The sequence below is a fragment of the Panthera uncia genome, chromosome F1, assembly GCF_023721935.1.
Source record: "Panthera uncia isolate 11264 chromosome F1, Puncia_PCG_1.0, whole genome shotgun sequence".
In the NCBI taxonomy this organism is placed as follows: Eukaryota; Metazoa; Chordata; class Mammalia; order Carnivora; family Felidae; genus Panthera; species Panthera uncia.
Window position 1 is genome coordinate 66,353,540 of NC_064813.1, and position 10,041 is coordinate 66,363,580.

A 10,041-nucleotide genomic window follows, 5' to 3' on the forward strand; every position below is an offset into this window, starting at 1 on the left:
GAAAGGTGTTCGTGGAAGAGGAAGGGAATTTTCCCCTCTTTCCTTCCAACCCCTTCATTACCCTTACTCTTCTATTTTAGGGAACCTTTCCTAAACCATTTCTGGCTAACCGATCTAATCTCCATCTAACTACCTTCCATCCCAGCTCCCCTCTGATATGTCCTGAATTAATATACTCTCAGGTTATTTTTTCTTTTTCCTTTCTATGTCTCAGTTCCTTCCATCATGCCTCTAACTCGGTCCAGTTTGTCTCAAGGTCTCCTCCTTCCTCTTCTCCCCCCTCCCCCTCCCTTTTCCAACTCAGTTCATTTACACTTCCCATGTATTATGTGTGAGTTCGGAACATACAGTTCTCGAGTGTCTTCCCCTCTTTCAGCACCTGATTCTCCATCCCTCCTTTTCTCAAACCCTTCCTCCACGGCCTTACCTCCTGACCCACAGGTGCCTACCTTTCGCTCAGGACAAAAGGGGGCCGCCCCTCCTTGCGGCGGCTAGGTAACCGGGCTGTTTTAAGAACTGGATATTTACTGGCTGTGCCGGACAATCAGACCTCACCACCACGCCTCAAAAGCTGTGTGGAGGGGCGACACTCGTAAATGACAACTTCCAGGTCCCTTTTAAACCTCCAAACCTCACAAAGTAAGCCGCAGAAGTGTCATGAAGACGGCGCAAGACAGAGGAACGAGCCGAGCAGAAAGGCCGCGCGGCGGGACTGAGCGCGCCCGGTCGACCCCGCGCCCCGCCGCCGGCGCGCTGGAACCCCCGCGCCCCCGCACCCCCGGGCGCTCCTATCGCCGCGCCCGCCAGCCACGCGAGGACGCGGCGGCGTGCGCGCCCTGGGGGCGGGGCCCGGGGCAGCTGGGCGGGGGCGCGGGACGTGCGTACGTGCGTGCGTGCGTGCGCGCTCGCGGCGGCGGCGGCGGATCGGAGAGGCCAGAGCCGGAGACCGAGCTGGGATCGGGCCCCGGGCGGGGGCGGTGCGAGCGGCGCCGAGCGGACCCTGGGGGCGGGGACGGAGCCGGGGCGGGCGGGACTGGAGCGGAGCCCGGGAACGAGGCGGGAGGTCCCAGGGTCTCGGGTCGGGGGGGTGGAGCCGCACTTCGTCGCCGCGGGGGTGCCGGGACTCCGGCCGCAGTGCCGCCGCCATCACGGACTTCCTGTGGGACAAGCGCACGGGCCTCGCCGCCAGAACGGTGAGCGCGCGGGCTGGCGGGCCGCGGGGCCGCGCGGAAAGATGGCGACCGCGGGGCGGGCGGGGGTAGCCTTGGGCTGGGGGCACGGCGGCGGGCCGAGAGGAGAGGAGGAGGGTAGGGACCTGCAAAGCGGCGGAGGTGAGGGGTAGGGAGCAGAGGTGAGAGATGAGCGTGCCTCGGACGGACCCGGGCGGACCCGGGAGGACCTCCGGCAAACTTGGGAGGGGCCCGAGTAGGGGAAGGGGTGATGGAGCAGGGAGGGGAGCGGTTCCCGAGAGGAGAAAGAGCAGAATATCAAAGTTGGAGCAGGGCTGGAGATGAGGAGGACCCGCCGTGTCACTGGGAGGGCATGGAAGGAGTTTGACTCCAAGAGTTCGTTCTGGATTTCCTGAGCGAGAAAGGAGGGGGAAAGGTTTGTAAGTTGGGAGAGGTAAACTGCAGGTGCTTCTGGTGGGGAGGGGCGTGAGAAACTTTGGTGGCGGTGTGCCGTGTGCCGAGAGGATGTTTGTGTGGCTGTGCTGAACAAGCTTGGGTTACCCTGTGGCGGGGGGTGAAATCTGCAGCTTGCATCCTTGCCACAGGCCTTCTAGACCAGGACCGGGTCCGATATCACCCTCCTCAATTTGAGGAGGTTGGGAAGTAGAAAACTCCGAATGAGAGCCAGATGTTGGAATCATTAAGCCTTTCCACACCTAACCCGCACCCCCGCCGCCCCCGCCCCCAAGACTTCAGTCCCTGGGCCTGTTTAATTTTATTTTGCTGTCATATTTTTATCTCTCTGGATTGTGACAGTGATTTCTCTCTCGATTTCTTTCCTTTAAGGAAGAAAAGCATTTGTGCACCATGCCATTCCGATTCCAATAACTAACTGGAAGGAGGCCAGCTTTTAGCCAAGCGGTGCTGATACTAATTAAAAACCAGTTATTCTCTATTTCCTAAGCAGGAGGGGAGGGGCACATGGAAATCAGACTGCAGCTTGGGGCCTTCCGTATTAAAAACTTTTGAGGGGAGTTTGGCCAGTGGTGATAGCCAGTGAGAGTTGATTAAGGCAGTTCAAGTGGTCAGACCCAAATCCCTGGAGCCTGCTTATATTTGGTGTATACCACCACATGTAGAAACCAGGTATGCCGGATTGCTGCCCACAGGACACAGAATGGTCTAGTTGGGGAGGTAAAGAACGTGTACTGTGATGGCATATGCTAAAACGTTACCCTGGTGGGTCGTGAGGAACTCGCGAGGAGTCGATGGAGCTTAGACTCCGGCGAGGGGTGAACCGTGGCAGTGCCCGTCAATCACACAGTCTCACCTGGAATGAGCTGTGGCCCCGACCCGAAGACTTCACGGAGCCAAGTTTGAGGAAAGTCCATGGAGCAATGAGAGGAAAGGGCTGGGGGCGCGGGGCAGGCTCCTAGAGTTTTCTACCGGAGTCGTCAAGTGATACGTACTCCATCGAAGAGGAATCGTGAGCGCAAGGAAGTTGTGGGAGGCGGAAAGAGGTGGAAGTGGCAGCAGAAAGCGGCTTCGCGCCCCTGGGGCAGCCAGTCCTTGGAGGGGAGCTCCGGAAACCCCGAGCCTTTCTCCACTATTTGTCTTTCTCCTTTTCTTCCAGATGCCTCATCCCCGAAGGTACCATTCCTCAGAGCGAGGCAGCCGGGGGAGTTACCACGAACACTATCGGAGCCGGAAGCATAAGAGACGAAGAAGCCGCTCCTGGTCAAGTAGCAGTGACCGGACCCGGCGGCGCCGGCGGGAAGACAGCTACCACGTCCGTTCCCGGAGGTGAGGCTTCAGGGGGAAAAACCCCTCCTCGGGGTCGCTCACTCATTTATTTATTCAGCAGAGATTTATTGGTTAGATGCTGAGCGGTTGGGGTAAGGGGCCACTCAGGACTGTTACCAGAATGAGCCATTTGCACTGTGGTGTTAAGAGTGCTATCATAGAGGAAGGGCGTGGTAAGGGGCCGAGGAAGCATCTGGCAGGTTTGGTTGGATTGGGGCAGGATGTGTAATTCAAGAACCAGGGTGAAGTGTCTAGGGCGAAGGGAGAGGAAGTGTGAAAGACTAGGGTCTAGAGGCAGCTAATGATATAACAGACGAGACAAAGTGAGGTCTGCGTGTTCAGCGTGGGAGGGGTGGGTTAAGGATAGTTTGGAGCAAGATTGGATGTCGGTCAGGAACGACTCAGGAAAGAAATGGCTCTTTGTTCCATCTGTTATGTCACTAGTGGCAGGGGGGGGCGGGGGAGGCCCCCAGGGGGAGTGCCTGTGTCCCTTCGGGGGTCTTGGTGGCCTGCAGGTGTGGGGATCCTCGTCTGCTCTTAATGATTTCACTCCTCTGGTCCTTGGTCCTCAGAATGACCCCATGAGTGTCTGAGAGCAGTTCTTCCGGCATCGTTCTTTGTCCTTGTTGAGGGAGGACCTCGTCCTGTCGTGGGGCAAGGAGTGTGGCCTGAACAGATGCACCTAACCGGTGTCTGTTGTCCAACAGCAGCTACGATGACCGTTCATCGGACCGGCGGGTGTACGACCGGCGATACTGTGGCAGCTACAGGCGCAACGATTACAGCCGGGACCGGGGAGAAGCGTGCTACGACCCAGACTACCGGCACTCCTATGAGTACCGTCGGGAGGACAGCAGTTACCGCAGCCAGCGCAGCAGCCGGAGGAAGCACAGGCGGCGGAGGCGGCGCAGCCGGACGTTCAGCCGCTCGTCTTCGGTGAGTGCTCGCCCGGGCCCTTCCTCTCCCCACTCCTCTCCGGGCCTCTAGGACCCTGGTAAGTGAGAAGTACCCTTGTTTTTAGCTGAGCACTGGGGCAGGAACACTGAGGCGGGCACTGAGTCTCTGCTCTCTCGGAAGCTCTCCAGCTCTCGGAGGGCCCTGGAATCTGCTTTGGAGGTGGACGGGCACGGAGCATTTGTACCCCGGTGCCTTCCTCGGCATGCTGGGCCTGTTGTGTTGGGGACAGCTCCTCTGTCCCAGACGCCTCCACTCTGTAGTGGAGACCTTGCCTGTGAATTGCCTTTGTCCCCCAAGCTCTGGGCTCCACGGCCCCTCAGTAGGTGGGCTCGGGTGGGGGCAAAGGGAGATCGGTGCCCGCCTGGAAGGGCATTGTGTAGAGCATGGGGTTGCGGGTGACATTGGCAACGACACCACTTCTCTGCTCTGCCCGTTCCTCTCCCTGTTCCCGTTTTGGGTTTGGGGACTTGGGATTATGCGCCGCTCTCTCTTCTCACCCCGATCCGCCTTACTGCATCTGACGTGTTCCCTTCCACTGTCCCCCATCATCGTCTGTCCCCCCTGGCTGGGCGCCTGTGACCGGTGACCCCTCCACCACCCACCCCGCCTCCCTCCGGCCCCCGCTCCGACACCTGGCTTGCTCCGACCCCCCCCGCCCCCCGACAGCAGCACAGCAGCCGGAGAGCCAAGAGTGTAGAGGACGACGCTGAGGGCCACCTCATCTACCACGTCGGGGACTGGCTACAAGAGCGATGTACAAGCCAAATCGTAACAATCCTATAGCCTGTAATGGTCCCATAGCCATCCTAACGTCCCGAGCCAACCCAAGTCACAGCCTCTTGCCTTTCCTCAGTGGTGTTGTTTATCTGGGTGGTTTGAGTTGCTGTTGAGAATTGACCTCTGCTGTCCACTCCCAGCTCTCATGGCCCCTGGGTTAAAGGTGGTGGGAATCACACAGGGGTGTTCTTCCCCTGTGACCATCTGTATCTGTTCCCCCTTCCTTCATCTCACCCCAGGTTGCCGTACCCTTTTTTCTTCCAACTCAGCTCATTCCCCACCTTCTCTCCCTCCCTCTCCCCGACCCTGCTCTGTTTCATTTCAGATGAAATTGTCAGCACGTTGGGAGAGGGGACCTTCGGCCGGGTTGTCCAGTGTGTCGACCATCGCAGGTAACTATAGCCCCTCCCTGCTCCGTACTCCTAGGCGTGGCGAGGTGCTGAGGGTCAGTCTGGGGGTGTTTTTGCTGATTGGCCAAAGGTAGGATTTCTTAATCCCCGGACAGCCCCATTCGTTTTGAGATGTTCTTGATGACCCAGCAAAAACCTCTTCTGGCCACCACAGGGGTGGGGCTCGAGTCGCCCTGAAGATCATTAAGAACGTGGAAAAGTATAAGGAAGCCGCTCGACTTGAAATCAACGTCCTGGAGAAGATCAACGAGAAGGACCCTGACAATAAGAAGTAAGCAGCAGAGGGGTGTGGGGGGGTCTGAGAGGCTCCACTCCTGTACAGGAGAACCAAAACCCTCCCGGCCTGGCTTAGGCAGGCAGGGGAGTCCTGGGCCTTCTCATCCATTCATCTTTTCGTCATCATCTTAGACTAGTAGGACATTAGGGCAGGAAGAGAGGGTGTGTGACATTGTCTAGTCTGTTCCCCTTGTTTTCAGGGCACTTAGATTGCTCTGCACTTTGGCTCCAGCCAGGGTGGCCTCTGTAGAGCTCTGCCCTGGAAATGGCCCTGAGACTGAGAATCAACATTTTCCGTGAAAAATCACTTGAGCTTTTTGGTATCTAGAACCGTGTTGGTGAGGCGACAGACATTCACGTGTAATATTTGTGTCCACGCGCCTTTTGTAAGCCCACGTGGAAGAAGGGCATTAAGGAGACGGCCAGTATAAACACGGGGCCCACTGGCAGCTGGTGGTGAATGGATCTCAGGAGTGGGAGCCGGGGTCAGGGTTTAGGAATGACAGTTTGACAGTTCAGGGTCCACACCGGAGACCGGCACCAACAGCTCTTCAGCAGATGGAATCTTTTTTAACTATTTAAAATGATGCAGGAAAATGGTATGAACCTTGGGTCTGCCAGAAAGGCCGTTCGCTGGCCGAACTGAATTGTGTTGGTCATACTGCCTGGCAGGTTTTTACACGCGGATGTGGACTCAGCAGCCCTGCAGCCCCTCCTTGTTGGAAGGGTGGTGGGCAGATAGGAGCTCATCAGACCTCCCCCTTCCCTCATCTCTTCTCAGCCTCTGTGTCCAGATGTTTGACTGGTTTGACTACCATGGCCACATGTGTATCTCCTTTGAGCTCCTGGGCCTTAGCACCTTCGATTTCCTCAAAGACAACAACTACCTGCCCTACCCCATCCACCAAGTGCGCCACATGGCCTTCCAGCTGTGCCAGGCCGTCAAGTGTGAGTGGGGCGGGCCGAGATGGACTCTGGGGCAGCCCCTCCCTCTGTTGGGCCTCTTCTGTGTCAGGGAGCAGTGGTGAAGCCCCTAAACTGTCAGCTCTTTCATTCACTGTCATGTTGACAACTCCCTGACTCCTTGACCAGTGTTCTCACCGTCGTTGATTGGTCTTCCTCCACATCCAGCCTGGCAGGAGCTGGGAGAGAAAGCCTTTGAAATCAAAGCAGTGATTGGCTTACCTCTTTTTTCCTTCATTTCCCTTTCTTGGGAAAGTAGAAGTCAGGTTGCAAGCACAAAGAGACAAAAAGTCTGCCCGAGCTAGAGGCTTACATTTGTCTGAGCTGAGATGCTGTTTCCACCAGAGCAGGTGCGGCCAGGGACTAAGGCAAACAAGGGGCCGGATGGGGGGTCCAGACACAAGTACATGGTTCCCCTTGGGCCTTCCTGACTATGCAGTTTCCCAGAGTTGAATGCACGGGACGTCAGATAGGCACGCACATCAAGGAACAGAACTGCAATGCGTAGCAAACTCTTTGTACGTCAGTTGAGAATCATGTTTGTTCTCTGATACTGATAAGTATTGTGCTTCTTAGACCAGGCATTTCATTTGGAAGTAGGGCAGAAAGCAGCCTAGTGATTCTGGATCTGCCTGCTCACCAGCTTTGAGCCAGGTGACCAAGCTTGGGGTCACTGGTGCCAGTTAGCCCTGGCCACCTGGAACAACCCTGACCTGGTCTTCTCCCCTGCAGTCCTCCATGATAACAAGCTGACACATACGGACCTCAAGCCTGAAAATATTCTGTTTGTGAATTCAGACTATGAACTCACCTACAACCTAGAGAAGGTAAGATGGACAGGCGGCCGGGCCTTAAAGCCCCTCTCTCCTCCCTGTTACTTTCTCCCATGTTCTCTCCCAGTATGGCTCTGACTAGGTAAGCCCGAATACCAAAATAGAGTGAAAGGGAGAGATTTAAGGGGCGCTTGGGGGGCTCAGTCAGTTAAGTATCCAACTTTGGCTCAGGTCGTGATCATGGTTCATGAGCTCGAGCCCCCGCGTCGGTCTGTGTGCTGACAGCCCGAAGCCTGGAGCCTGCTTTGGATTCTGTGTCTCCCTGTCTCTCTCTGTCAAACACAAATAAACATAAAACAAATTTTGTTTTAAAGATTTAAGAAGATATAATTTGGAAGAGAACTTGGAAGGAGGAGCTCAGAGAACTTTCCAATAGAGAGCAAATGCTTTCAAGATACTTGGTTGGGACTTTTTTTCTCTGTGGGAAAGCTCAGTTCTGGACCTATTTTCAGAAGCACCGTAGTACCAGTGCGTGGGAAATGTCCGCATACACAGGGACTTGTGTGCTCTCCCATGATCCCACTCCTAAGTTACCTGCAGGATACGGGGAAGCTGTAAAGCAGATTCTCCTTTGTGCATGGGAGCAAGCAGGGGGTGAAGTTGCTTTTTTTCAGGCTTGAAAGCACTCTAAAGAGTAGTGGTAGAATCTTGGTCTCAGGTGGCCGGGTCCATCCTCCTGCTCTGCTCCTAGAAACGAGACGAACGCAGCGTGAAGAGCACAGCTGTGCGGGTGGTGGACTTTGGTAGTGCCACCTTTGACCATGAACACCACAGTACCATCGTCTCCACTCGCCATTACCGAGCACCAGAGGTCATCCTCGGTAAGTGGGGGCGAGTAGGGGAATGAACTCGTCCCAAGGGTGGGCGGTGGGGAGGGTGGGGCCCCCTAAGCACCGTCTAACACCTTGTTCCTCCCATTCCCGCTAGAGTTGGGCTGGTCACAGCCTTGTGATGTGTGGAGCATAGGCTGCATCATCTTCGAGTACTATGTTGGCTTCACCCTGTTCCAGGTAAGCGGTGGAGTGTCTTCTGTCCCCACCTGGCATTTTCCTGCCTGGGTTCCTTGTCTGCCAAGGACCTGTCTGCTCACCCCTCCCCTTTGCTAATCATCCCGGAAGCTGGTCCTCAGCAGCCCGTTTGCAGCACCGTGCTCAGTTCTGTCTTTGTTTCGCAGACGCACGACAACAGAGAGCATCTAGCCATGATGGAAAGGATCTTGGGTCCTATCCCTTCCCGGATGATCCGGAAGACAAGGTGAACCTTGAGTTGGGGGGAGCTTAACCCTTTTTCCTTTCTCTCCTCGAAATTGGTCGATTTCACATCATTTTCTTTTTTCTTTGACACCTTCCCTCCTCCCAGCTACTGTAAGATGGGGGAATAAGGGAAATGTCCCCCAACAAAAGGAACCTCCTGATTCCTCAACCTCCCCTTCCCCTCTAGGAAGCAGAAATACTTCTATCGGGGCCGCCTGGATTGGGATGAGAACACATCAGCAGGGCGCTACGTGCGAGAAAACTGCAAACCGCTGCGGGTGAGCCAGGCTGGGGATACCTTGCGCCCACTGGCCAGAGGGCATTTCCTTCTTCAGGTGGTTTGCCCCTGGAATGCACTTCACAAGAGAGGGTTAGGAAAGAAGGGGGAAGACTGAAATACCCCTTTGGGTATCGTAGAGATACGAGGGAGTGGTTTTGTGGAGGGAAGGAGGTTAGACAGCCATGGATTTCTTGAGCCAGAGATCACAGTAATGTCCTGGGTTCTGTAGGTCAGACAGAAAAGAATAAACCACCTTTGAAGAGCTTACATTTTAACGAGGAGCTAAAGAAGATTCATGACGTTGACAAGGATATACCAGCAGAAAGAACCTTCAGAGAGTATGAAGGAGTAATTGTGCTAGTGGGAGGGAGTTGAGCAGTAGTAGCCGCAGCACTCGTGAGGTCGTGTTCCCGATAGTATTCATAACGGCAGAGGCTTGGTCCTCTGAGGTTGAAAGTTAGGGCCTTGAAGAAAAAGGGCAGGAACTGTAAGGCGTCGTGCCTCACCTTTTCCCTGCCCTCCACCACCAGCGGTATCTGACCTCCGAGGCAGAGGAACACCACCAGCTCTTCGATCTGATTGAAAGCATGCTAGAGTATGAACCTGCTAAGCGGCTGACCTTGGGTGAAGCCCTTCAGCATCCTTTCTTCGCCCGCCTTCGGGCTGAGCCGCCCAACACCAAGTTGTGGGACTCCAGTCGGGATATCAGTCGGTGACGATCAGGCCCTGGGCCCCCCTGCGTGTCCTGCAGCAGTGGGTGTCCAGTCCAGGACACTGGTGCTTTTTTATATAAGAGAACAGAGCCGGAGCCAGCTCCTTCCTCCTGGCTCCCTGTATACCTGTGAATATGTGAAATAGTGTAAATACGGAAGAACTTGTACCTACTGCTTCGTCCCCAGCCTTGTACAGAATGCTGTTCCTTCCCACACTCTTCCCGCCGTCACCTGCCCCCTCGCTGTTGAGCTGGACAGGGCAGGATGAGGTGACCGGGTGGCATCTATCCCGTGTTTTATAAGGAATTTTGTACAGTCTTTGTGAAATAAAAATGACGTGCTTCATGCGACCCCCACCCCTGGAGTTCGAGGTCTGGGACGCTGGGCTGGAGGGATGAGAAGACCGGCCACCCTTCTGAGTTTGTGGACCCAGGGGGTCCATCCTCCCCCCTGCACCGTCCTGAGCCCAGCCGCCGGCTCGTCCGGTGTGTCGCGAGAGGGTTGCGGTGGCCGCGGCCGGGGAGTTCCTGTGGGCCAGTCGGGGGCGCTCGTCTGAGTGCTGTGCCGGGGGGGGGGGGGGGGGGGGGGGGGGGGGGGGGGGGGGGGG

At 56.1% G+C, this 10,041-nt stretch overlaps 2 protein-coding genes across 6 annotated transcripts in view; one reads left to right on the forward strand and one right to left on the reverse strand.

Annotated features, from left to right (window-relative positions):
• Positions 1-10,041, reverse strand: part of DAP3 (death associated protein 3) — a 320,245-nt gene that overhangs the window by 286,128 nt on the left and 24,076 nt on the right. The gene's annotated exons all lie outside the window — the stretch shown is intronic.
• Positions 880-9,790, forward strand: CLK2 (CDC like kinase 2). 5 transcript variants are annotated; one of them, XM_049634855.1, is made up of 13 exons: positions 880-1,193; positions 2,803-2,972; positions 3,680-3,908; positions 4,596-4,683; positions 5,032-5,098; positions 5,271-5,387; positions 6,174-6,340; positions 7,088-7,182; positions 7,880-8,009; positions 8,116-8,198; positions 8,363-8,442; positions 8,629-8,719; positions 9,252-9,790. In XM_049634855.1, the coding sequence occupies exons 2-13, from the start codon at positions 2,803-2,805 to the stop codon at positions 9,435-9,437; spliced, it is 1,503 nt and encodes a 500-aa protein (XP_049490812.1). In that variant the 5' UTR covers positions 880-1,193; the 3' UTR covers positions 9,438-9,790. The 5 variants fall into 5 exon arrangements, with proteins under 5 accessions (XP_049490812.1, XP_049490813.1, XP_049490814.1 ...); XM_049634856.1 differs by having other exon boundaries at positions 4,599-4,683; XM_049634857.1 differs by having other exon boundaries at positions 3,683-3,908.